General features: G+C 42.3%; 1 protein-coding gene across 2 annotated transcripts; it reads right to left on the bottom strand.

Moving 5' to 3' along the window:
* Window positions 1-27,168, bottom strand: LOC104859959 (cytochrome P450 2J2). 2 transcript variants are annotated; one of them, XM_010620864.2, is made up of 10 exons: window positions 26,874-27,168; window positions 26,030-26,104; window positions 22,898-23,060; window positions 20,221-20,370; window positions 19,695-19,855; window positions 18,538-18,714; window positions 10,710-10,851; window positions 7,293-7,480; window positions 4,150-4,288; window positions 1-509 (listed from the first exon to the last, which is right to left on the bottom strand). In XM_010620864.2, the coding sequence occupies exons 1-10, from the start codon at window positions 27,081-27,083 to the stop codon at window positions 331-333; spliced, it is 1,584 nt and encodes a 527-aa protein (XP_010619166.1). In that variant the 5' UTR covers window positions 27,084-27,168; the 3' UTR covers window positions 1-330. The 2 variants fall into 2 exon arrangements, with proteins under 2 accessions (XP_010619166.1, XP_010619167.1); XM_010620865.1 differs by lacking the exon at window positions 26,030-26,104.
* Window positions 27,169-27,680: the final 512 nt, after the last annotated feature.

Raw genomic sequence — 27,680 nt, 5'->3', positions numbered from 1 at the left:
CTATAATTTTATCTTGTGCTTTATTGCTTACAAATCACTTAAAGTCCATTACTCCTTTATTTGCTTTAACTCTTTCGAAGACTTGTATTTAGAGACGGAATCCTGTTCCATCCCATGTTCAAGATGAAACGGTAAATAATTTTGTCCACACATGGGTGCACTGTATCAGTTCTGAAGGAAAGAGAAGAGCTCACATTTTGGATCCATTTTCCTCTTAGCCCAATTCTTCCCTCCCCCACCTCCATTCTGTCCCCTCACATCTGTGTGGGCACCAGAGGCTTCAGACAGCTGCCATTTCTTCTTTCTTGCCTTTCACTTCCTTCCCCAGCATCATGCCCTGGGGACAGCACAGATGTTGTAGCTCTCTGGGGAAAGTGTCATGCCCACCCTAATCTTCAGGCTCAGCTTTTCATTCTTTGGGGGTTTGAAGGTAAATTTTTGCAGAAGGGAAGTGAAGAAAATAAACAGCTCAGACCTAGCCAGCTGTTCTCCGAGGCATCCACGTTTCCCTGTGGGACAAAAACGAATAATTTATCTTTTCAGGTAGCCCTGTTGCCTCTAGAAAATGGTGTTCTCGACTCCTTCCAGCAATTTCTAACTTTTTAGATTACATCCAGCTTTTTCTGTTTGTCTGACAACCACTTGAATTCACCAAAGGAGGGAAAGTGGAAACCCAGGATCACAAGTTCAAATGCATTTACAAGTTGCTTGTGGGGTGAAGAAGCAGAGTACAGAAGAAGTACAGAGGAAGGAGAGTGGGAGGCCTGGCTGACTAGGAGAGTAGGTATCTAGTCCAAAACATTTCAAAATTCATTTAATAAACAAACACAAGATCAGTCAGTGAAAAAACAACAAAGCTATGTATCTGTCTCAACCTTAAAAGCAAACAGGAAAGTACGGCACCGGGCTCCTAACATCTAAGCCACTCCCTTACTCCTGTTACCCTCCTGCATTGTGGGGACCCCCTGACAAGCACAGCCCTCCAGATGGAGCTGCCCGTTCCTTCCTCCCTGATTTGTCTGTCTTAGCCAGGACCTTTGCTTCCAACATGAGGGCGCAGCAGGGTCCTCCCCTCCATACCTCACCTTGGACACAACCCTGGCCACATCCTAATACCTGGAATGTGGAGAACTGGGGGAAAAGGGGACAGAAAGTCAGTGCTGAGGGTACTGAAGGCCACCTTGTGGGGACAGTGATGGAAAGACAGCTGGAATGACAAGTAAATTTTGGGTATGATGTAGTTAACCTTGGTAGCACCTCATGCTTCTAAGTACTTGTCACTGGACTCAGATAAAACCACTGAAGCAGAGTAACTTGCACGAAATGAGTTACTGTAACCAAGGAAAAGTCCAAGCAAGTCCTCTTGCCTCATTTGCCCTTAGACTTAAATGTCTGATTTGGGAGGTCCCACAATACATTAGCACATTCTCACCAGCTTGCTATAGAGGATACGTCTACTGGGTGGGTTAGAATAGTGGCCTAAGTTATTTCCCCGGGACCTGAAGGTCACTCTTCCTGAAGACGCTTTCCCTTCACTTTGCTCACAGATGTCTCATGGGTGACTGAAATGGGATACAAGGATCTCTGTGTTCACATTGCCTCTGTCCCCTTAGCTGTCTCAACCCTTGAATCAAATGCTACTTACTTCTACATATAGAGTTGTTGATCATTAAAAGTGCTTAGTCCACGGGGAGAGAGTTGAGAAGAGGAGGTGATGAGGGCAATGATTAAAGTACATCACATGCAGGTACAAATCTGATGAAATGAAACTCATTCATCTGTATAACAATATGTGCTCAACAAAAATGGAACAGTGTTTAGTCCAAGGTTAGTGTTCATTGTCCTATTGCATGTGAGAGCTAGCATGCATTTTCCTTTGCTTTGTATTTGTCATCTTATCTGCCCCTACTTTGTCCTTCTTCAGCAACCTGTGTAGAAGTCCCTAATGTCCTTCAGACCTATTCTAGGGTCCAGACCCACAAACCCAGGATGTTTGGTGTGGGATGATGGTGTCACAAAAATTCCAAGGCCTCTGGAATGAGCTGGCAGTGACCACCTGGTGATCTCAGTCCACATCAAAGAGACATCATTTGGAACTGTTCTCCTGGCTAAGGATATTTAGGCACTTTAGCCCAGCTGAGAATATCCATACCATTCCTGCTGTTCTCTGTTCTGTGAGAGTTGGTCACTGTCTTGACCAACTGATGAGTCTCTTCACCCAAAGCCCCAAGTGAGCTGAAGCCCTAAACTGCCGCCCATAAAGAACTGTCTGTGCAGGAGTGTGTGTGCTTGCAGTCCCTGGCCCAGCCTCTTTCCCCACGTCTGGTTCAAAAGCTCGCATCACCTAGCACCATCTCTCTGGTGACTCTGTGGGAAAGAGGTGTGAACCCTGGACAGGCCCTACTGGACCTGGGCTTGCAGACACTTCCCCAGTGTGAAGGACTGTGTGGCCACCAGGAATCTCTGTTCTACAGAGTGGCTTCAGAAGGGCTAGCACAACATAACGGGTTTCTTTGTCAATATTTTCTCTCTTTCTTCTGCTTCTTTTTATATTAAACTCATTTTTCTATTGAAACATAAAAATACTATGAACAGGCAGCCTGGAAGGTATTCCTAAATCTGAGACAAGCTTTGACATTAGAAGTGAATTTTCACAGTATACAAAGGCGACCTGGAACTCTGTGTAGAAAGACAGAGGATACCATCAGAATTCGGGCACATTCAGGGAATCACAGCAGAGAGAAAAAAACACCGACATTGCAATCATACCACCTCGCGGGTAGATCCCACCTCATCCCATGGTGAGCCTCAGGGTCACCAGCCATAAAAGATGCTGCTTCAAAAAGGCAATCTGGATTTTACTGTAAGTTAATTATAAGCAAATTCCATGTCTCCCCTAGCAGTGTTTTCTGGAAACACTGAGTCATACTGAAAAGACCGTGTGAGGCACACACAACTTTAGGTTTTGATAAAACTAATGGACACTCATGCTATCTGAGCCACAGGAATATTGTGAGTATAATTCCCACATTGGGTTGTACCCCACTTGCATTATTTCCAAAGTGTTGATGTTAATTTGAACCTTGTACGGTTACAGGAGGGCAATGGTGGACAATTTATAGCATGCATGGCAACTGCATTCCTTTTAAGACAAAATATGGCAATACACGAGTTATGTTTCTAACCTAAATCTCAGTATTCAGGTTGAATTTCAGTGTTGGCCCTTTGCAGTAAATAAGCGTGTTCTGGGGTTTAGTTTCGGTGCTCAACAGTAAAAGGTTCGCCATCACTGCACTAGGGCGTGTGTTCCATGACAGAAGCTTTCGTTTTCTATTTAACTCATAGTTATATTCTCGGGGCTGAATGACACATAATAGAGGTTTGCTAAATATGTAATGAAAACATTTGCCTTCTTAATTTGAAAATTCATGCAACATTTACAACAAAATGGTTGAAATATAAGAAGATAATTTGCTATTGATTTTATGATATTAAGTGTTTTAAAAACTAATTGAAAAAAACCTACTTGAATGTGGATTGAAAATAAAAGAGAGAAAAAATGAGATTTCACCGAATCAAACTTTTTAGTGTTTAAGTTGCATAAAACATGTATTTATTAATTTGAGTTTTTAAAAGTAATTAAAATTTAAAGTGAAAAAAAGAAAATTTCAAGAATTTCTCGTAAAGCATAACCCAGTCTGCTAGGCTGTCATCATCTGTCAGTCACTGCCTAATGTGTGTAAGGAGAGGAGGTGGCCCATCTCTCCTGTACTTCCCAATCTCCATATTTAAATATCATCACTATTTTTGTGTGAGCTGAATTTTTGAACTCATTTGTGACACTCCAAGAAGATGGCAGATGTACAAGCTTCTTTATGGGCAAGAGTCAAGGTTTGGGTCTCTCTCCGTTTTCAGCAGATCATAGGCCAGATGAAAGCTCCATCAGAGGAAAGGGAGTGACTGAGTTTTAGGCAGGATCTAAAACAATGTGCAATCCAGGGACTGCTGGGCTGCATCCAACAGCGACATGGAGTCGTGCTGGGATGAGGCACATGGAAGAATCTTATTCAAAGCAAAGGACTACAGAGAAGAGGAGGAAAACCATATGGAGGAACTCCTGTGATCTTACTCCTGGTCAGCACAACTCACCCAGTGAGAAAGGTAGAAAGGATTCCCTCTTCTTAAACTGTCCATTCTCCAGGAAATGCTCTGGGTTGAATGTGTCTGGAGTCGCCCACTCTGTGGGGTCCCTGTGCAGTGCAGTCAAATTGGTCAGGACCATGGTCCCCTAGAAAAGGCAGGAGAGAGTCGGCAGAGGCTCGGCACATGCAACACAGTCATGCACAGGGTCCTGGGCTCTCGAGCTGGGGCCTGCTACTGGCCTCAGCTCCCATACCTTGCCTAGTCCACCATCCTACACTCAGTCTCCAGGATCGTATGCTTTTTCACAGGAATACTCAGAGGGCAGTCTGGCATTGCCTGCCAGGAATGTTCCAGAGAGGGTAGACTATTTTTGAGTATAGAATGGGTTTCTTCTACAGGCACATATCAGTGATAATAGCAAAAAAGCCTCTCTTGATCTTCCTTTGCGTCCCTGCAGTATCAACTGCTCTCTCCACTCACAACAGGATTAGTAATCCTAACAGGTGGCCAGGACCAGGAACCTCTGCTTCTCCAGCCACAGGACCAGACATCCCAGAAGCAGAATAGTGAGCCTTTCCCTCATGGTGACTCTTCTGACCCACCTGTGAGGACGACCCACTTACCTATTTGTTAATTCTGCCACCTCCATTTCCTGCCCCAAACAGGCTCCTCTTTGAGGTGCTGCCTTGTGCACTCAGACTCAGATAATGCCTCCTAACCATGCCCGTGCGACCCCTTTCAGTCTGCTCCACATCAGAGAGCTGAGTGCACTTTGAATATGACTTCATCATGTCACGTGGCCCTAGTACTCAAAAGGCAAACTCCATACTCTTGAATTCTTCCTGACACTCTTGGGTCACAAACCCATCCTCTGATTCGCCAGGACTTGCCCCTTTAGGTGGCCTCTTGTCTAAGTTACTATACTTGTTGCTCAGACAAAACACCTGACACCCAGGTTAAAGCAGGAATGGTTTACTGCACTTCACAGTTCATAGAGGTTTCAGTCCATAACCAACTGGTTTCAAGGCAGGGTGACATGGCAGAGGGGCCTCACAGAGAGGACAGGGGGCAGTAGAAGGTGAGCAGCAGCAAGCAATGGCAGTATCCCCTTTCTGTCCCTTTTGTTCCATACAGGCTGCTGGCCCTTGGGGTGCGTGGCACTCACATTCGGGCTGGGGAGCCTTATTCCCAGCATCACACACTTAATCCCCGAATCACACTCCCTAGATCCAGCCACCTCCAAACAACCACACCTATGCCTGCGTGAGCCTTTTGGGGGACATCTAGACACAAGCCATAACGTCGGGGCTGCCATTAAGGTGCCTTCCTCTGGTTCTTCTAACAGATCATGATCCCATGTTGCTTATCTTGTGGAAAAGGATCTTCTGTTTACCTTTTCATAAACTTCTTGCCATTCCTCAATTGTTGGTTCCAAACTCACTTCCTTCAAAAGCCTCGCCTCGGAGGGTCATCTGGCTCCTATGTTTCCCTCTAGCTGGAGGATTCTGAGAGCGTCTTTGTAGAACCAGCAAGTTTTCCTTTGCCCTCTCATCATACTTTCTAAGAAGGTGTTTCCATCCCTATACTGCTCAGGGTTGTTTTCAGACCCAAATGTTTTACGTACTTACTGCATATTTGTTGGGTTACTAAAGAGTAATAATTGTTATTAAGATGATATTTACCTAGATGTAGAGAATGAGGTGAGTTTAAGTGCGTTTTACAGATTAAGAAAATGAAGAGCTGAGGTTTGACAACTTTCTAAGTCAGAGAGTGAGCAGCCATTTCCTGCACTACGCTTGTCTGGCATCAAAGCCGTGGCTCTCCTTCCCTAGGTGCAATCAGATTTCTCAGTGTCCAGGATAGTTCTTAAACCTGATACTAAAACGTAGTGGCAAAAGCAGTCTAGTGAGATGGCCTGGTGCTCTGCAGGTGGATGAATGGTTAGAACAATACAAAGAGCACCTCACGTATTCAGACCTCTGCTCCCTGCAGAAGGACTTCCTGGCTCTGCAGTGGCCCTACCCGGCAGTGTTCAGTGGGAAAGCTCCCCGGTTCCACCACTGGAGAGTGTCCCTGAGGAAAGCCTATTCAGAGGGACTGAGACAAACTAGAACAGATCCTCACAGGCTGGGCAAGTTGGCCAGAGAACACAGGGAGACACCTAATCGCGCTTTATGGATGAAAGATGCCAGGGACACAGAGGAGCTGAGCGTGGAGATCATAAGAGCAGGTAGCATGAGATGTCTTCTGTTCATGAAGGCAGGAAATTCAACAAGGGGCCAATGGAGAAAAACTGAGGGGAGGTTATTGTACAGTCAGATAAAAGCAAGTCCTGAGAAGGAGCACTACGTAGTGAAAATCATCAACATAGAATTGATTCTGGATAACACCTTTTGTCATTTTGTAGTCGTGAGAACTCCTGTAAAATTATTTTTCCTGAGCCTCACCTAAACGTAAAACATAAATTTAGAACACAAAAAGGCAATTTATCCTGAGAACAAAGACATTTTGAAAGAGGCTATTAGTCTAACACACATAATTGTTCCTTAACAAGTGTTTAATCCTTTTTAATACAATAATGTTAATACTACACAGCTTCCTTTCTTAAACATAATTGCCTAGCACTGGGTTCTAAGTTAAAATTAAAGTAATACTAGCAGGGAAATTATGTTAGAAACATCAGTGTTAGAGTAACTGGAGAGCTGAGTGTCTTAAATGTCCTTTCACATTTAACATTCTGTAACTACAGGATTTTGTCGTAGATTTTCCAGTAATGGCTGGCCGGTTACAGATGCCTGCTCAGGGGAGGTGGCTTTACTGGGGGAATGACCTGCATGGCTGTGCCTTTCTGTCTCCTCCCTTGATTTCTCCCTGCTTCCCACCATGCCATGAGCTGCATCCCCGGTACCATGCACCTCTGCCATGTCACTGTGGCCCAGAGCCACCTAACCATGGATAGAAACCTCTACAAATTGTGAGCAGAAATAAACCTTTCTTCCTAAATTGTGGATGTCAGGTATTAAGACAATCACATATGATATATCACTCTGCTCATGTAAGTGATTCCTTTGGACTAGAACCCATTTCATAATTTCTCAGGGCAAGGTCAAAAACGGGCTTGAAGACAAAGCCTGAGAGTGTCTGCTTACCTTTGGCAGGTGGTATCCACCCAGAGCTGTATCAACACTCACTTCCCTGGGAGCATTCAGAGGAATGATATTGCCCATTCTCAGTGCCTCGTGGATGACAGCATTGGTATAGGGCATGGACTCTCTGTTGGCCAAGCTCGGCTGCTGCCCTTGACCAACGACTCTGTCAATCTCAGTGTGTACTTTTTCTGGAAGAGAAGGGGGTATCAAGTGTTTCTTATTATTCTATGATTTCTTATACACATGTGAGCATGTTCTATAAGAGCTTCCCTGATGGATTTTAGCTAAGCCAGTCTACAAATCAACAAAACAGACCTTTTTTAGGGCTTATTTAGAAAATGGTCAGTGCTCTTAAGTTCCTGAACCTGGGTGGCCTAAGGAACTGGATATCCAGGCTGAGCACAGCTAAGTTCACAGTAGGTCTTGTTGAGGCTGCTATGATAAAGTTCTCTAAAATGGCTGGCTTAGAAACCGTAGAATTTCATTTCTCAGTTCTGGATCCTGGGGGATACAAGATAAAATCCCCAACAAACTTGGTGCCTTGTGGGACCACGTTCTCACTCATGGACTGACTATACCACCTTGCTGTGTGCTGACATATGCCAAGGACCAACGCAGCTCCCCAAGACCTACTTTTTAGCTTAATTTAGGAAAATAGTCCCACTCAGGAGAGCCAATCACAGGAAAGGCCCCCATTCCCACTACCAGCACATTGTTAAATAGGTGTCGACACATGGATTTTGTGGGGAGGACACAAACTCACACACAGCAGATCTATACACTCTAATTTCTCAAGGAGATCTCTGAGTGGAAGGTGGACAGGAAACTCTTGCTCTGCCACATTGTTGCTGCAAACTACTGAAGGCCTTTCAGTCTCAATTTTCCAGTCTCATTAATGAGGATAAGTATACCTTCATTTTAGGAATTCTTCAAAGTTTTCATAATTGATTTAGGCGAGGATTAAAAACAATGATAGAAACCGCTACTTGCTGTACAATTTTTTTTCTACTTTTTCTACACTAATAGGGAGTTCAACTTTATTCTTGGTTGTTTGGTTGAAAACTGCATTTCCCGTGTTTCCTTTTGACTAAATGAGGCCGTGTCACTCGGTTCCGGTGGATGAAATATAAGCAGAAGAGATGTTTCATCCCTTCAGAGGAAAGGTGTTTGCTGCCTTTTCCTTTCTCGCTTCTTAGTGTGGACAGGCAGTCTTCCTGGGTAGGGTATTAGAGAGTGGAAAGAAAGGTCTCATTCTAGATACAATAGTGCAACCATTGAAAGGTCTTTGGATTCTAGGATCTTACAGTTCTTTTCCTCAAGAGAGACTTAAACATGTAACATTTGTTTACTGTCCATTTTCAAGGAGGAAAGTTAGTTAAGGTACCATGATTTAACACAAAATGCACCATCTAAGTCATTTTAACTTAGGGTTAATTAATTTTAAACATATTCTCCTTGGAGTGCAGTGCAGTCTCTAAAATTTTTCACCCTGCAAAACTGAAACTCTATATTCACAAAGCAATCCTCATTTCCTCCTTGCCCAACACATGGCTCCCACTAATCTCCATTAAGACACAGTGAATTGCACAGCTCTAAATAACTCATAGAAGTGTAGTCACGCAGCATCTGTGCTACTGTGGCTGGGTTATTAACAATACTCTTGCTATAGCATACTTCAGCACTTTATTCCTTTTTAAGATTGAATACAACTCCATTCCATGTGTGTTCCACATTTTGTTTCCTCCTTCATGGTTCACTTAGCTTACTCCCACCTCTTAGCTATGGACAATCGTGCTGGTGCGAACACAGGTGTAAACTTCTATAACTTTAATTAATTCTTATTTTGGATCCTCTATTCCAGAAGCCCAGTTTACATCTGTGATCACTATTGTGATAGATCAACTTGGCTGGAGTAAGAACCACCTGGCAGATTAGTAAAGTCCACTTGTAGGTGTGACCACATATGGCTGACACATAGGCCAGCAAACTCAGAGGGGACAAGCCATCCTGGATAGATAGAATAGAGAGGGGAAAGAAGAAGGATGCGTCTCCATTTTGGAAGAGCTCAAGTCTTGGTTATTGCCTCTCCATGGCTCTCCAGTTCCTTCAGTCTTCCAGCGCAGATTCACACTGGTGACTCTGCAGTGGGCTTCTAGGACTTTGACCTCTGACTGGTTTTGCATCCGGGATCCCTCATGGTCTGAGGCTCCCATCTCCTTGGGTTGAGCGGATACTGAATACTCTGCTTTTCCAGGTTACAGATGATCATTGTGAATTCTTCTGCATCTCACCCTCTTTGCTCACCTAATAAACCCCTTGCATAATCATGCATATATTTTGACTGATTCTGTTCCCCTTGAGAACCCTAATGCAACATGCTAACTGAGAAGTTTTAACCTTTTCTTTAAAAAAAACATTCCACAGGTAGAAATGCATTTTACATCATGAGTCAAGATGCATATACATAAATACACACATAAAGCGTGAATTTTATATCAATTTATGGAATGGATAGTATGAAGCAATACATACATGAGAAGCACTGCAATCTGTGTCTATCATGGGGGAAAAAAGTTGGTCTGGATCCACAAAGCTTGTTTTATGCCTCTTTATTAAATTGTGACCCACAGTTTGGAAAATTTCGTCCTGAGAGTCTCCATCCGCCACTGGCTCAAACTATTGTGAAAGTTGTGTGAACAAAAGACATGAGAACAGCCACTGTCCATGGTGGGATGAGAGTCTGTGACAGATTTATAAGAACACTGAGCGATAAGCACATTAGTTGCATTGCATTAACTCATTTCTGGCATAAGACAATGCTAATGATGGCTAAGCAAGTAATATCCTAGAGTAGTGGAGGACATGAAGGTCAGTAACTTTATTCTGTGCAGAAAGTGGGGAAGCAGCTCCATGGTAGAGGAAAGAGCAGATGTCAGGCTGAGGGCACAGATAAGAACAGTGACAGGGAATGAAACGCACTTTGGGGAAGCCCCCATACAGCAGAGTGGGGATGAGGCCGGGCACGCAGAAAGGGGTGACATTGGAGGGCACTGCATTTAGTACAGAGAAAGACTTTGGACAGCATTCAGTAAAGAAAAACAAAGAGAAGGCATCAGTGAAGAGAAAGGGAGGCTAGGAGAGGATCTGCAACCGAGACTGCCACTTCTTCCTGGAATTTATCACAATAGCATGGACTTCACTGTTTCCCCTGGACTCAGAGCTCTCTGAGGGCAGGAACTCAAGGCAGCACTTGTACTACCTGGACCGGTCACAATCCTGACAGTGGACTTGAAGCATGAGCCCACACCCAAGGAGATAGCACCTCAGGACCGTGCTGCCTGCCTTTCCATCTGCCAAGCTGTCCTGCTTTCCAGGAGCACTGCTTGGACTGGTCACGAGCACACACTACACACTTACCTTGGACTTCCGGGTAGAAGGCCATGTATAGCAGAGCCCAACGCAGTATTGTGGATGTTGTCTCAGTCCCACCGAAAAAGAGGTCCAGGGTGCTAAATATGAGGTTTTCTTCATCAAAACTTGAAATGGTCTTGTCTGGGTGCTAGACAGGACAGCACTGATTAGGGTTCATTCAGAGAATCAGTGGTTGACACCATACAATAGCAAAAGTTTTGAAGGAAAGGGGAGAAGGAGAAACTATACGCTTTTGCCTTTGTCAAGAAGCAGCACTATCACTAGTGTCCACCTGTACCTACTGCTGGAAGTTAAGATCAATTCTCCAGCACTCAGTGTTTCAAAATCAAGACAACTGAGGCCGCACAGATCTTTGATAGGCACCACCCATAAGAGCAAGCAGACCACAGCTGACCCAGGCATGCTGTGACCATCCATCAGCTTCTAGCCAGAGCTGCAGAAGATTGGACAAACTGACCAAACTGATCCAGGATGAGGACGACGCCCCAGGAGAAAAGGGAGCAACAAGACCAACAGTGCACTGGAACCCCAGGCCCTGGGGCTGCCTCCAGCAGAAACCAGAGGGATGACTGCTTTTTGCATCTAGCAGTGTAAACAAGGGCACACCAGGCTTGAACATTAACCACAGTCCAAGGTAAATAGACATAAGGGTGTTTGGTGTGGGGAAAACACCTCAATAGCTCATGGGCCTAAAACTAGGTGAAGAAAATTGTGACCAGTTGGATTCCATGCCTGCAGGTATTAGAAGGAAACCACTCATTCAGAAACAGAAAAATTTGTTCTTCAAATTATTCATTAAAATTTTACCGGGGATTGAACTCGGGTCCTTGCACTTGCAAGGCAGGCCACCGAACCGCTGAGCTAAATCCCTGGCCCCTTCATGAAAATTTTTTTACCTATCTTTAGTTATTCTCTTTCTTGCATAAGATTTTTGGGGGACACAATTTTAAAAAATACTTTTTTTTGTCTTTGTTCCTTTTATTTGCTTTTCTCTCATCCCCTCCCAACATTTTTTCTCTTTCACTTACAGTGTTTTTGGTTATTCTTATACTCTTTTCCTGTTCATTCTCTCCGGTAACTGTTTCTTAACAGTATTAATTTCCTTTTACTTCCCAATATGGCCCCATCTCTCTTTTCTCTCATATCTTCCATTTTATGTCCCCCAGATTTTAAAAAATTTATCCTTTTTCCTTCTCCAGTTCCTCAAACCCTCTATGTTATTGCTTGTGGCAAATGTCCTCCAAAGGGTCATGCAGTCATAGGCAGGGCATTTTCAGAGGCAGATTCTCTAGAGTGTGTAATGCTGGGAGTGATTCATGATGCAATGTTAGGCTCAAGGGCACTAGGATTAAGGATGTGAATGCACCACACCCCAAGTTGCCTGGATAAGATTAAAGGGTCACAAAGAACTGTGGTGATCCCTTCGCTATTTTGCTACCTTCTGCCCACGAGGAAGTGTTCTTCTCTGCAAAGTCAGGGTGCCTTGGATCCAGCTGATTACAGAATGAAACTTTTACAAACTGTGAGCTAAATCAATCTTTCCTCCCATAACTTGTGAGTGGGGGGTATTTTGTATTAGCAAGGAGAGAAGTAACTAAGACACTCCACTTTTACTAGTACAACAATTATGTTTTACAAATCTCTAGATAGATAGTTCACTTTATGTTATGATTGATGAATACTGTTCTATTGTTTGTGGGAGGAAGTTTTGTAGTTATTTCCTGTGAGTAAATATAATACTAGGTTAATATTTGGTTTGTCTTAGTGTTCATAAGATAATTATAGTGCTCTTTCCTAGTGCTCAGGGCAGTACATTATTGATCCTTAGGGTTTGTCTTTAATGCTATTACTATAACTGATTTTAATGCTATAGAAATTTGACATAGTGTATGCTGCTATTCTCAGGATACCAATATCTGTATCACATGGAGGTCGTCGTTAACAATACTGTGGCTGTTAGCAGAAAAACTGTGTACTGGAACAAATATGCTGCAACCTTTCCTCTAAGAGAGGACAAGGTCAATCCTCACACTAAGATGCAACCACTGAAAAGTAGACATTAACCAATGAGGTCTCCAAAGAAAGCTTACCATTATAATCAAGCCACAAGGATCACTACAAAAAAAAAAAAAAAAAGAAAGAAACAGGAGAAGACAAGGCAACAAAATTCCCAACTCCCCTAAAGATCATCCCTGGGGCAACAAAAGGGAGAATATCAAAAGCCGCACACTTGAATTATTCAAAAACATAACAGAAGAGATAACAAAATAGATCAATAAGGCATTTAGCAAGATCATGGTAGAATAAGCAAACAGATAATGGGCCAGGTAAACAACATGATCAGCGTGTCTGCAGAAGATCCTAATAGTTAGATAGCAAGCTAAATAAAATGATGTAAACATGAATGACCAACATGGAAAATAATAAGAATCATCAAAATAGAAATTAAAGAGATTAAAAATTTTATTGTAAGTATGGGCAGTGCAATTGATCAATGTGAGGACAGTGTCAGAACTAGAAAACAGAGCTGTTCTGGATGACTAATTAAGAACAGATATCTTGGGCTGGTGATTTAGCTCAGTGGTTCGGTGGACTACCTTGCAAGTGCAAGGATCTGAGTTCAATCCCCTGTACCAAAAAAAAAAAAAAAAAAAAAAAAAAGAAACAGATATCTTAGCTGGGGATTTATCTCAGTGGTTCTGCTGCCTGCCTCACAAGTGCAAGGACCTGAGTTCAATCCCAGGTACCAAGAAAAAAAATTAACAGATATCTTAAACAGAACAAGAAAACATGAAAAATGGACCCAACACTTCTAGATAAAATAAAAAAGACTAATTAAGATTAATTGGAGGTATCAAAAATCAGAAATGAGCACAAATTATAAAAATGCATAGGTTATAGAAGAAATCAATAAAGAAGACATTCTCTAGATCTAAAATATACTACCAGTACAGCTTATCAGAATGTATGGCACAGAACAGAAGCAGACTTAAGAGAGAAGTTCTAGGTGTTCAATGCCCAGATTACAAAACCAGAGTAAGCCAATAACCAACCTAACTATGCACATTCAAGCCCTGGTAAAACAAGAACAATCCAAACTCCAAACTAGTAAAAGGAAGAAAATTATACAGGTCACAATAGAAACCAATGAAGTTTACACCAAAAAGCAATTTAAATCAATGAATTGAAGAGTTGGTTCTTCAAACAATAAAAAATAGACAATCTAAACAAAGAAGGAGGCAAAAATCCACTGTTAAAAGTGAAAAATCTGAAAACACAATTTGCCTAAATCAAGATTATTAATGATGACTTTGCGGACCTATGTGCCAATAAATTGGAGAATTCAGAAGAAATGGATAGATATTTAGATACATATGAATTATCAAAATTAATCCACAAAGATTGAAAAACCTTGTATCATCCAATAACAGGCAATGAAACTGCAGCACTAAAAAATACCTACCAACAAAGAAAAGTACAGTTCCAAGTGGATGCAATGATGAATTCAACAAAAACTTGAGCGCAAATCTCACACAAATACTGCTAAAGCTCATCAGTGAAATCAAAAGCAAAGGAGTACTCCCACAGTCATTTCTGGAAGCTTAGCATTGCCCTGATTCCAAAATCCAACAAGGATTAAACCAGTAATCTGATCTTACTGAATACAGATGCAAAAAGCCTCAACAAGATACTGGCAAACAGAATGCCTGCCATAATATCAGAATTCCTGGATTATACATCATGAGTAAGTAGGCTTTAGAGATGCAAGGATGGTTCAATATTCACAGTAAAAATGTAATACATCGCATAAACAAAAGGAAAAACAAAAATCACATGATCACATCAATATGTGCAGGAAAAAGATTGTGACAAAATCTAACATCTTTTCATGTTGTAAACACTAAAGCAAATACATATATGTGGACCGTATCTTAATCTGATAAATGCCATTTATGACAAAGCTACTTTTATCATCATATTAAATGGGAGAAAACTGAAAGCTTTCCCTCTAAAATCAAGGACATAAGAGGGATGTTCACTCTCTGCAGTCTTGTTTAACATAAACATTAGAAAAAGCAACCTGGTAAGAAAATAAAAGGAATATGTATAGGAAAGGAACAAGGAAAATTATTATTATTTGTAGATGATATGATTTTCTATGTAGAAACAAAAAAATTACAGGAAAGATTCCTGGAATTAATAACCAAATTCAACAATGTAGCAGGATACAAAATCAACATAGAAAAATCAATAGTGTTCCTGTACATCTGTAATGAATCCTATGAAAAAGATACTAGGTGAAAAGATATCATTCAAAAAAGCACTGAAAAAATTAAGTACTGGGAATTAACCAAACTAAGGAAGTGAAGGACCTCTACAATGAAAACTACAGTGCTCTGAAAAAGGAAGTCAAAGTGGACATCAGAAGACTGATGTTCTCAGATCGGCAGAAGCAATATAGTCAAGATAGCTATATTTCAAATGTTGATAGATTTAATGCCATTGTAATCAAAATACCAAGAGCATGCTTCACAGAAAAATGCTAAAATGCATATGAAAATAGAATAGCTTCAGAAGAGCAAAACCAACTCTGGGTAAAAAGGAAGAAGTAGGAGGCTCCAAATCCTGAATTAATGTTATATTTCAAAGCTACCATGATAAAAGCAGCATGGTACTGGCACAAAAACATACATGAGGATCAATGGAACAGAATAGAGGATGCAGAACCAACTTCAAGAACATTCAATCTTTTGATCTTCAGTGGAACATCTACTAATGACAGAAGAAAAGAAAACCTGTTTAATAAATGGTGTCAGGAAAACTGCTTGTGTATAAGGAGAACAAAGACTTTAGACCCATATCTGTCACCATGTTCTAAGCTACAATACAAATAAATGCAGGAAATAAATGTCAAAACAGAAACACTCACAGTGCTGGAAAATAAAATGGGTGAAATTCTTGAAGTCAGAAGAATGACTTTCTGAGCACAGCTGCACTGCTGAGTAAATTGTAAATGGGGAGGGGAGGAGGGGTGAAGGGAGGGCAGGGACAAGGGGAAAAAATGAGAACCAAGAACACCTGTCATGTAAAGGTACAAGATCCCAAAAATGAAAGTAACTGTACTGTGTACCTAAAGTGTACCAATAAACTCAATAAAAGAAAAAAAATTTTTTTAAATCAACAAGTGGTACTATATCATATAAAAAGCTCCTACAGAGTGAAAGAATCAACAGACAGAGTGAAGGGACAACCTACAGAATGGAAAAACTATTTTTTCAAGCTATTCCTCAGACACAGAGCTAATATCTAGAATACATACAGAAATCAAAACACTTAGATCCTTCACAATAGAAGACTCAAGGGAAAAAAAAAGACAATCAAAAATGGGCAAGTGAAATGAATAGGCACCTCACAGAAGACCTATAGATGGGCAATAAATACATGAAAAATGCCCAACTTTGCTGGCCATCAGGGACATGAAAATAAAAACAACATGCTGATGTGACCTCAACCGTGACAGAATGACAGCCATCAAAAAAATCAAATAGTAACAATTGTTGGTGAGGCTGTAGGGAAAAAGAAATCCTTCTACATTGTTGATGGGAATACACACTAGCACAACCACTATGGAGATTCCTCAAAAAACCACAACTAGAAACTCCATTTTACCCAGCTATTCTCCTCCTATATATTTTCCCAAACAGTTAAAGACATCATGTTACAGTGATCCATGCACACCCTTGTTGGTAGCAGCACAACTCACAATGGTTACATCTTGGAAGCAGCCTCTATGTCCATCAACAGATGAGTGTATAAAGAAAATGTGGTATTTACCCACAATGGAGTACTATTTTGCCAAGAAAGATAAAATTGATCAATTCAAAAGAAAATGAATGGACCTCAAGAACATAATGTTACATGAGATAAATCACAGATAAAGTTTAATATTGCATTTTTTCTTATATGAGAAACCCAAATTATACGTAGGAAGCCAAATGAAAGACAGATAATAAGTCTGTAGGTAGATGGTTCTCAAATAGGAAGATTGAGAGAGGAGGGAGATCACAGAGAGGACCAAAATAGGGGATAAGAAAGGATTTAAGATGCTTTACACACAGGTACCAAATTCCCACAAAGAAATACAAACATTATATACAAGAAGCATACTAATAAAATACAGGGAATAAGAAAATCAAGATAACCATTTACTTGTACCTGTAATTTTGCAGGTTAGGAACACAGTGGGGAAAATGAGATGTGAATGACCAGGTGGGCTTTCCACATGATCTGTATCAATTGTCTGATGCATGACCTAGGACACGTCCCTTAACATTGCAGTCCGTCAGTCTCCTGCTTTAAAGTGGGCACACTCTAAAATGACATCATGACTCTTGTGAGAAACAAAAGCCCTGTAGCTAATAATTATTTTTGTTGATGGCACCAAAAATAAATTGGATTCTTCTATATGCAAATATGATCCTATCTCCCTATTAATCAGCCTTTTACACCTTTCTTATTTCTTCAGTAATTTCATGTGATTCTCTCCCATCTTCTTTGCTGTCTTTGGGAGGAACAATTTTTCAAAATGTTTCTTAATGTTGATGGTCCCACAGATGTATACCACATGGTAGGTAAAAACTCCTCCTCTAAGAAGAAAATAAAGCTCATCTAAATATTATGCCAGTAAGATGCAGGATGAGGGAAAAGAAAACAAAATTCCCATTCTACCCACCCCAGGAGGAGAAGTCCTTCGTCTGAGGAGTCAAAGTTTATGACACTGCTTCACTGACATCTATACAGGGCCACTGTGCTCAAGGCCATGCATTCAGTTTGGCTTTTTACTGCTTCTCACCTGTAAGATGGAAAATGTGTGATGAGGAGGGCAGAGAGCAGCCCTATTCCAACATTTACTTTAAACTCTGGCATCCAACTCAGCTTTACCTGTGTTCTGCAGTGGGGGCTGAGAGAAGAGGCAGGGAACTAGGCTCAGTCCCAAGTAATAAGGACATGAACTTCTGAAGCTCAATGGCTATTTTCCCCCTCTGTGCACAACTCCATCACATGTGGGTAGGGGAAGAGAAGTGCAGTGATGATAAATATTTTAAAACTTTCAATGCCAGTAACCATTCCCTTGTGGCCTGAATGCCAGGTATTCAACACCTCTGGAACAGGGGATGGAAAGGCAGCTTACTTGGACATTCTCAGGGCCATAAGCCAAATGCAATAAGACACTTACTTTTATTTCTGATTGTTCCAGCATTCCTGAGTTCATGCATGTATGAAACACTGCCTCTATTTCTGCTGCCTGTGGTGGATTAGTGACTGATCTGTAGGATGTCCTCATCCCAAACCTTTGTCTGTTTATAGGCCAAAGGGACTTTGCAGATATGGTTTATTTAAGCATCCTGATATGGAAAGAATGTCCTGAATAATCCTTCAACAGAGAGGCCAGATTGTCAGACTCAGAGAGAGAAGATGTAGAGACCGAAGTCCAGCTCAGAGAGGAGAGGATGCTACACTCCTGGAAGTGAAAACCAGGCAAGCGACCACAAAACAAGGAGCGCAGTTGGCCTCCAGAAGGTGGAAGAGTCATGGAGGTGGAGCCTTCCAACCTCTAAGAAGCTGTCCTGGCCAGCACGTTGACTTCCCCCAAGGAATCTGATCTTGGATTTCTGTCATGTAGAACCGTAAGACAGCATTGGGCTGTTTTAATCCACAAAGTCTCAGACACTTGTCAGGGCTGCAATTTGAAACTAACATGATGCTTTTCTTCTTTAAAAGCCAACATGGAAATATATATCGCTTTTCTCACCTGTGCCATTTCCTTAAGGTAAGCATCAATAAAGTCCCTTGGCTCATCAGGATTCCAGTCTCTCTTGTGATTTTCAATCACACGTGAAACAAATGACTTCAGTTCGTCCCAGTCTCTGAAGAGAGTATGATGAGGTCCAGGGAGGAATTCCATCATCCATGGAAAGAAATTGTACATCTACTGGAGAGAAACAAAGTGATCATGGAGAAAACACACTGCTGCTTTTTCACTTTTCATGAAAGTCTTCTCCTTCAATCTCTTATCTGCTCACACTTATGCTGTGATGTCATGTGGACTCCTCTCATCATCTCATGTCTCTTACATGAATTTCAACTCTCCATCCAACATTTACTGCTTCTTACTACCCCACACATGCTTGCCACACTACTGCAAAGCACCACCTTCCACTTCCTGGATGCTGACATTGTTTTAGTGGTTTCCTGATTCCTCTTTTAAACAATTTCGAGCCTGGTGTTCTATACAGCTTCCTTCCAGAGGGATCAATAAACACTTGGACTTAATTTTTATTTCTGAACTTTCCCATTGCTGCTCATTATCCTTAAGATCAAGGTTATTCCTTGTGTCTAGAAGCCCTACAGAACTGATCTTATGTGCTTTCTCTCACTGTCATCTCTGACTGCAAACCCCAGTCACAGAGGCCTCAGTGGTTCCATCAAGGATGTTCCTCTTTAAGGGCTTTTGCAGTTACTATTCCCTCAGACTAGAAAGCTCTTTCCCTGAAACCTCTATAACACCAGCTCCTCAGTTCATGTAGGTGTTAGTCAAATGTCACCTCTTTGTATACTTGAGGATACTGTAAGGAACAAGAAAGAAAGAGAGAGAGAAGGAAAGAATGAAGGAAGGAAGGGAGAGAAAGAAAGAAAATACTATAATTGGGTTGGAAAATACAACTTAGAGTTAAATAGGTTGCGCACCACCCACTATTCCTGAGACCCTGGGTTCAACAAAAAATACCAAAAGAAACAAAGAAAAGGATAACTAAATGAAACAAAAATTATTTTAAATAGTTTCGGTTAACTTCAGTATTAAATTGTTATACTTTTGGTTCAAAGAGCTAGAAAACCAAACAGAAGAACCATTTGCATCTGACATCAGCCCAATACTCCCGAGCAAGATGCAGGAAGAGAAGTGCTTACTTGGCACATAGGAGACGCTTCCAAATGTGTAACCTCATCCAGTAACCTCAGCAGCTCCTGAAACTCAGCATCCTGGTAGTCAAAGCGCTCCCCAAAGATGATGGAGCAAATTATATTGGAAACAGCATTGTTGATCTTGAAGTGAGGGTTGAAAGGCTCTCCTGGAGGTGGACGAAGGAAGAGATGAGTCCTTCAAACAACAACTGGTTTGTCTCTACATTTTTACAAAAAGTCTGCTCTATGTCTCTTGTAGAGAACCATATTTGAAGCTCTAGCCACAGCATCTAAGATATGATGAGGACTCATTGAATGTTATGGTAAGTAAATTTACGATTAGGGTTTCAATGTAGTAATTTGTGTCTATCTGTGTCCTCCTTGAGAATAGTATCATAGGAAAGTGTTCACTATTCTATCTCAGAGCCTAGCACAGTGCTGGGCATAGGGATTGAATTTAGGGTCTTAAAGAGTATCTGATCAATAACTGGATGTGTCCCAACTTCCCATACCGAAACTATGAAATGCTCACCTTTCTCCTCTGCTATGACCTCAGCAAGGTGGTGGGCTTCTTCCTGGATGCGTTCCTCTAGGCTCTTCTTGCCTAAACCGAAGTTCCTTAGTGTGGTCAGGGCGAACCTTCTTTGTTCCTTCCATATTTGGCCATTGGCCATGATCAGTCCTGGAGAAATGGAAGCCAACATGATGTTATTCCGATACCACTGTGCAAACACCTGGTAACTATATGGACATGTGCATGAGATGAAAAGAAGGGGCATTGATATTCTCTGAATTTCCTTAGAGCCATACTCCCAGAGCAACGAACATAATTCTAACATTTGCTTGCCAACATTTGCTAACTGTTCCCACTTAAGTATTTGTATGTTTTTGTGTCATTTGGTGCTCATAGAAACAATACAGGTATTTTACACAAGATCACTTTCTGTCTGTTTTACTGATGAGAAATCCAAGAAACTAGGGATAAGGATGAAGCAAACTTTGCAAGGGAACACAATTCATACATAAGGGATGTTCAAATTCTAGTCTGCCTGTATCCAAGCCCTATGCTTTGATTAGAAGTCACATAAGTTTAGTGAAGTATTAGCGTTAAGCTAAAGATCAGTAATGCAGACGTGAATAAGCCAAATCCCTTTGGCACAAGAATTTACAAAAAATCTTTATGAGAGAAGTTGTAGCTGAGCTTGGCCTTAAAAGATGAGGAATGATTCAAGAAAGCAAGAAGGAAGGAATATTTGGCACAGAGAGAACAGTACAGGCAAAGATGCAGAATGCCATGTTGTGCTCCATAAACCATCATCTGTTTCAGCCAATGCCAAGCTCTTTTCCACGTCTTCAATTCTAGAGGACTCTTCAACTCCTTCATGTTCCTGTGTCTGCCCTTTACCATCACATTGAAATGGCCCCTTCTGCTGTGAATCCAGTGGAATCTCCAACCTCACCTCATGTGGTCTTTCCTCAGCTCTCCACACTTCTTCTTTAAATGGCTCTTTTCCAATGGGGATGAGGATAACACACATATAGATTTTCCCCTAAATATCTGTGAGCACCTTGTATTATTTTGTGGTTCACTTTCTTCTGTGAAATCTTGAAATGTTGGAGGTCTTCATGATTAGGTCCCTAGACTCCTCTTTTCTCATCCCACATTCCGTTTTCTGGAATCCTGTCAATTCCTCTGATTTTAAATAGTAACTACTTCTAGTCACCATCTCTTTCTGTCCCAGAACTCTGTGCTCATCATGACAGTGACTGCTTGACTGCCAAGATGAAGCACTGCAAACTTGGCCCATCCATGTTCAAACGCTTGGCTTTATGCATAGGACTCCCAACAAAAGCCAATCCTACCCAAATACCTTTTTCTCCTCTAAGTGTTCCTCTTTCTATCAGGTACCTGTGTGGGAAGCACCTCGATGCACTGTTGCCCCTATAATGAAGTCATTGTGTGTTATTAGGTTTCCCTAGTGATTACCTGGAAGCCATGGAATTCATCATAACCATCCTTTACTAACACACGGTCATTTCTTCCCTCCTACCTGGTATAAGCTGTCATTTTCTGTAAGCTAAAATCTGTAAAATTTCTTCCTATCTCAACTGCATTCTTACAGTGGCATCCTAGTGAGTCTTAATAATGTACTGTCTGCCTTTTTCCCCACTGAAAATGTTCTCAGAGCTTACACTGTCCCAGTGATAAAAAACAAATGTCCTTAACAAATTGCATAAGCTATTCCTAGCCAGGCAGTTTTAACACCACTTAATTATATCCTTTACAATCCTTTACAATAATAGGACATCTTTTGTTTCACCAAGTTCCTTTTCCTTTTTCTCATGTCACAGAATCTTCATATTATATTCTCTTTGACTGAATAGTGCTTTTCACTTTATTAAATACACTGTCTTTACTCATATCAACTTTCCTTGAATTTCAGAACTACATTAAATTCACCCAATAAGTATCTGATAGACTGCCATGATTTTTATTATTGCAGTTCATGGATGCTGTGCTTCTCTCTAGACAGCATGACAGTCACAGAGGACATGCATCAGATCCATTCTTCGCATTCTTCTATCATTTATTCCTAGCACTGGGCTTCCCATGGCAGTAAATGCCTGTAGAATTAATTCATGGACTATTTCAAAGAGGAATTGGAAGCATCTGGAAAGGATGCTCTGATAGTTTAATAAACTGAAGTTTTGATTTCAAATATTAGAAGTTTTAATGTACTTAATGATGATTTTAATTATCCATGCCAACTTGCTCTAATGTGGATTAAAAGGTGTTTGATACACTGTGTGATAGGGCCTTAACAGTGTGAGAATAAAAAGCAAGAAGGAATGAATAAAGCAGAATCCTAGCCATTTTCCAAGGGAAGAGGTTCCGAATGGGGAACAGAAAGACACAAGGCACTGCCTCCTCCTCTGCTGTGAACGCCTGACATGGTCACTTTATTATCCAGGCACACAGAGTGAGTCCTGCAGGTTATATGGATTTCCCCAGACCTCCACCAAAGATGATGCTCGTTAGTCCTGGGACGAGGTGCTCCAATCAGGAAATGTAAGCCCCCAGCTTCTTCTGATAGGTAAAATTTCATAAAGTGCTTTGTTTGAGGGAGTCCAGGAGAATTATCAACACAGAGGCACTTTTACCATACCGTGCACATCTCAAGCACACTTACCATGATCAAGAAACTTACCCTTTTTACCAAACACACGTTTTCGAATAGGGGTCAAGGGTCGGTTCATAAAGTTCTGGTCCGTGTGGGTAAGGACTTCTTTGATTAAGGGCAGTCCAGTTATAAGCACTGCAGTTATGTCAGCTACCTCCAAACTGACAATGTTACCATATTTCTTCACATGCTAAAAAAAACAATAAAGTAGTCACTGTTAAACATGGATGTGCTTATGTACCCGGGGCTGGAGGACAAATACATCAAAAGAGTTTGTCTTGAAGGGACTCCGGGTCTTAGTGAGGAGCTGGCTGCACATTGGCCCTGAGGGACATGTTTCTGAACTATTTCTCTTCTTTCAGTCAAGTCAAATTCAATACACTTAGTGATGGAAGTTCCTTTAAACATGTATTCATATCTTCAACCTGGGAATTGAGTGAGCACCTGCCCTAGAGGAGGCATTAGGATACAACTGCATAAAATACACAGTGTCTCTAACCGGTACATCCTAGAATCTAGTGAAGACAGAGCACTCAGCACACCTGGCCTGCTGAAGAAGGATGAGACGTGTTTATTCTGAGTCTGGTGTAGTAAGGGCAGCCCTCTTAGTGAAGCAACGTAACCATGAAGCCTGAGAAGAGTGACCCTTTTCATGACAGTCCAGATAAAGGGACGTGCACTGTAAGTTGTTATCAGGCATGAAGCCATCCCTCTAGCTCTAGCATTATGCAAGGTCTTGGCTCTGTGGTTTACTAGTGATGGGCTCTCAGAGAAAATACTTCACTTTATGAGCCTCAGTTCCTCAGTTATAAAAGAAAATTATTCCTCTCCAAAGTATTCCATGGAGAAGACTGAGAGTAGCAATTTTTCAGAGTTTCCACCACCCAACTTGTCACACGCTATCCAGTACTGGGCCTGGCACTGACAGCCCTTACAGTGTCTTTGAGGAGACATGTCTACGAATAATATCCTGTAACTGTGCCATCCAACATTAAGTATTCTCTGGTTACATCATAAAATGTCAGGTTACAAGTGCAGAAAAGGTTTACAAATCAAATAATGTTGAGTTCAAGGTTCCGTTTTTTAGTATCTACTGGAATAAGCTGGGCAAATCGCATGGCTCTTTCCTCTTGGTAAGTTTCCTCAGGGGCACAATGGACACCACCAACTGAAACCTAACATAGACGCTTCCCATGGAGACTGAATGGAAATGAGCCTAAAATCCTGATCCAAGACTTAACACACTGTTGGTGTTAGTGTCTCCTCACTGCAAGAATGACAGTGTAATCGTAACCTAATTATACCATTTATCTGAATTTGCTTTACATACAGATACATACAAATATCTAGGCTTATATAATAAAAATAAACTGTTTAATGAAAATAATCATTGCATCAGAAATAAGATCCCAGACTCAGTTTCATCACTCTCCTACTTTGTTTTGTGGCAGTACGCACCTTCTCCAGCCACATCTGCCCTAGTAGCAAAACAGAATAAACTTCTTAGTTCAGACAAGATTGAATAAAATCAGTCTCCTTTACTCCTACTCATCATTCTCCCTCTTGACTGAAGCAAGACTCTTTACTGCCTGTGTCTCCTTTCTCCCCAGACTACAAGAATGGACCCAAGTAAAAACACATAGCAAATCAATTGGAAATAATGAAGGCTGAGTTTCAGGGACCTGTGGTCCAAAGGTAGGAGGTTTAACATTTGTGTCATCAGCGCACAAAAGTTCCAGAAACAAGAGAAATCAAACTTGAAAAACCACAACTGAAGTAAACTGGCTGAGTTGACTTGTTATAGTTTAGGTTTAGCTGTCCCACTGAAGTTTCACGTGGGACCGGTAGAAGGTCACCTGAATACAGAATTATAGCTGACTTGCTATGAGGAGGTGGGGCTTGGTCTGATGAAGAGGGTCACTGTCTGTGTGACACAGAAGGAAACATTGCCCTTCCTGTCTCCTCCTTTGACTTCCCCTAGCTTGCTGGACACCATACCATGCCCTGAGCTACTTCTTTCCCACACCCCTCTGCCATCCTGCCCTATCCTGGAGCCAGGCAAATACTGTCTGAAATCTCTACAAAGTGTAACCTAAAATCAACCTCTCCTTTAAGTTTTGGGTGTCAGGTATTGCTTTCCAGCTACAAGAAAGTCTCTAAGATGTGCTCTCAATTTGCAAAAGAATAACCTTCACATTAAAGAACCCAAACAGGGCCAGGAATTTAACTTTGTGGTTTCCTCACCTGCTTTGCAAGCACAAGGTCCTGGGTTTGATCCCTGGTACAAAAGCAAAAAAACAAACAAACACAATACCCAAACAGAATAATATTCAAAAAAAGCATCCAAGTCCTCAAAATCAAATCTCTGGAACATAAAACAATGAACTTGTCCTGAAAGCTGGCAGACAGAAGGAATTTGGTGTCTACAGTGACTAAAAATTCAATTTACAGTTGATCTCTCCTCAGATCCTGGTGGCCAAATCTTACCAAAGCATTTAAAAATAGTGAAGGAAAGCAATGGTTGATCTAAACTTTTACGTCCAGTGCAGACAGATTGTAGAAAGGTGAAATAAAGATATTTTTCAATGAAAGAAAAGTAAGAGAATTCAGTCCTGCTACAAAGAAGACTGGAGGAAGTTATGGATATCAGAAAGGAAATTACAAGACAGACATAACACAGTAAAAGCATCAACGCACCAAACAGCTGTCCTGCTTTAAAGTGAGTCATGTATACAAAACGACACAACTTCCCAAGACAGGAAGGAACAACTCCCAGAACCGAGTAAACACACTGTTCTCAGGAGTTGATGGAATCACTACATGAGAAGTCAGCGAAGGGACTGAAAAACTGAACAATGGCATCTTCTAAGATCTCACTGAAATGTGGAACGATCCACTCGCCAGAGTAGAATCCCCACTTGCCAGAGCAGAATCCTCAGTCTGCAAGTGTGCCTGGCACGTGTGTTAGGACACACTGCATCCTAGGGCCCCAAAGCAACCTTCACACATTTAAGACAACTGAAAACATACCAAAGATATCTTCTGACTATCATGTAGTCAAAGTGCAAATAAACAGAAGGGCTCAGGGAAAGTCTAAAGATCTGGAAAACCAACAACACATTTCTGCACTGAGGGCACAGGTGTAGGGGCTATATTTACAGCTCTGTGAGGAATCCTGTCAGTAGCTCCCAGTGACACTGGGTCCTCTCCTCTCAGCTGACAGCACCTGCCCACCTGCAGGGAGAGCACAGGCAGGGCTTACAACACTCCAGGAACCTGCAGGGAAAGGAGCAGTGACTCATTGTGTGCCAAGCCTGAACCCCGCTCAGCTTGCCCAGCCACTGTTTAATCTTCCTTCGTGATGCATCAGCTCATGGTGCTGTCAGCCAGATGCCAGGGAGCCCTGCCTGAGGGGGAGATTTGGAGAGAATTCCAACGTGCTGAGTCCTGGGAGGCAGAACCCTGGCTGGAGAGGACCACAGAAGTGGGCAGAGGCTGATCTCCAGTGGCTGCTGAAGGAATCAGAACCCAGTGCATGGGAGGCACTGAGAGGAAGGGAGCTGAAGGACAACTTTAGTGAGTGCGTTGCAGGGAGGGGATGAGGCCAGGGCTCAGGAAGTGTGTGTGGGGGGGTCCCCTGGAGCAGGGTGAGCATTTAGGAGGCCCTAGAGCTGTTTTCAATACCCTGGATGGAGGCTCTGAGAAGGACAGTTCCACATTTAGGGTAATAATACTAAAGCAGACAAATAAGCGGTTTGGGTTTCAATTTTAACAACTAAGAAAGGACAAGATGACCTAAACATCAGTAACACACTGAGACGGGAAACATTTCGCTGTGTTGTAGCAGGAGAAAGGGCAGACAGGTGAGGCCAGCAAGGCAGAAGGAAGATGAAGCACAAAGCAGGGTTTTGGCAGGTTCCCAGCCTGGGAGCCACCCCAGTGTCCCTTGTCCTAGAGGCCAGGGTGGGGTGAGGACGCGGCCGGCCTCCCTCCTCGCTCCTACCCGCTTAATCGCTAGTTGGGACTTTTCAAAGTCCAGGTGGAAGAAGTTGCCCAGGAAAGGCAGGCGCCAGGGTCCTGGAGGGTAGTTCTTTGGGCGCCTCCTTTTGAGGAAATCTGCAAAGAACAGGAAGACAACAGCGCCCAGCAGGAGAGTGCGGAGGTGGAGCGCACCCCAGAGGGCGGCCAACAGGGAGCCCACCGTGGCCAGCATGTGGAGGACCTGTGCTGGGCCTTCTGAGGACTGCACAGAGAACTCTCCCAGGCTGTCACCTCTTCCGTGTAAAAGTGTCCAGGAAGAGGCGTGCCCCAGCTCCGCCCCCTCCTTCTGTGCGGACCCCTCCCACCTCTGACCTGCAGCTCCTCCCTCCCTGGCCTTCCTGTTTCCTCTAGGAGTCAGGCCTCTGCTGCACCCTGGACAGGGGATAGAGACTCTGCAGCCCTGGGGCTCCCCACACCCTTCCTGGAACAGGCTAGCTAGCAGGATTTTCTCCTTTATCATAAAAGCCATTTTCTGGCACACACCCGAGGCTCAGGATTCTGGGCTCCTCATTTCCAGGCCCCCTCAGCCTGAGAGTGCCACAGTCAGTGGAGCCTGATTTCCCTTCACTGTCCCCAGGCCCGCGAGCTCTCTGGCAGCAGCAGCAGCGCTGGACCTGTCTTAGGAACTTACCATCAGGCAGGCAGCACACTCTGCCCTCACATGAAGGGCTGCATCTCACAGAGCTGTGCAAGGGACGATCATTTCAGTCCTGACTTGCAGTCAGAACAGGCACTGTGCAGAAATAAGGGAATCCCTGAGTGTGAAAGG

This window comes from Fukomys damarensis, unplaced genomic scaffold (assembly GCF_012274545.1).
Source record: "Fukomys damarensis isolate Sample0158 unplaced genomic scaffold, DMR_v1.0_HiC HiC_scaffold_23, whole genome shotgun sequence".
Taxonomy (NCBI): Eukaryota; Metazoa; Chordata; class Mammalia; order Rodentia; family Bathyergidae; genus Fukomys; species Fukomys damarensis.
The sequence above is the reverse complement of the archived record's forward strand: the minus strand, read 5'-3'. Positions and strand labels throughout refer to the sequence as shown.

Bases quoted from the DNA above. Each gene is read 5' to 3' on its own strand.
- LOC104859959 (XM_010620864.2), bottom strand. From the start codon at position 27,083: ATGCTGGCCACGGTGGGCTCCCTGTTGGCCGCCCTCTGGGGTGCGCTC. The intron at 7,481-10,709 runs GTAAGTGTGTAG...CTTCTCTTCCAG, and splicing joins CTTCTACCCGGAAGTCCAAG to AAAAAGTACACACTGAGATT. The intron at 510-4,149 runs GTGAGTTGTGCT...TTTGTCCCACAG, and splicing joins CTTTCTACCTTTCTCACTGG to GGAAACGTGGATGCCTCGGA.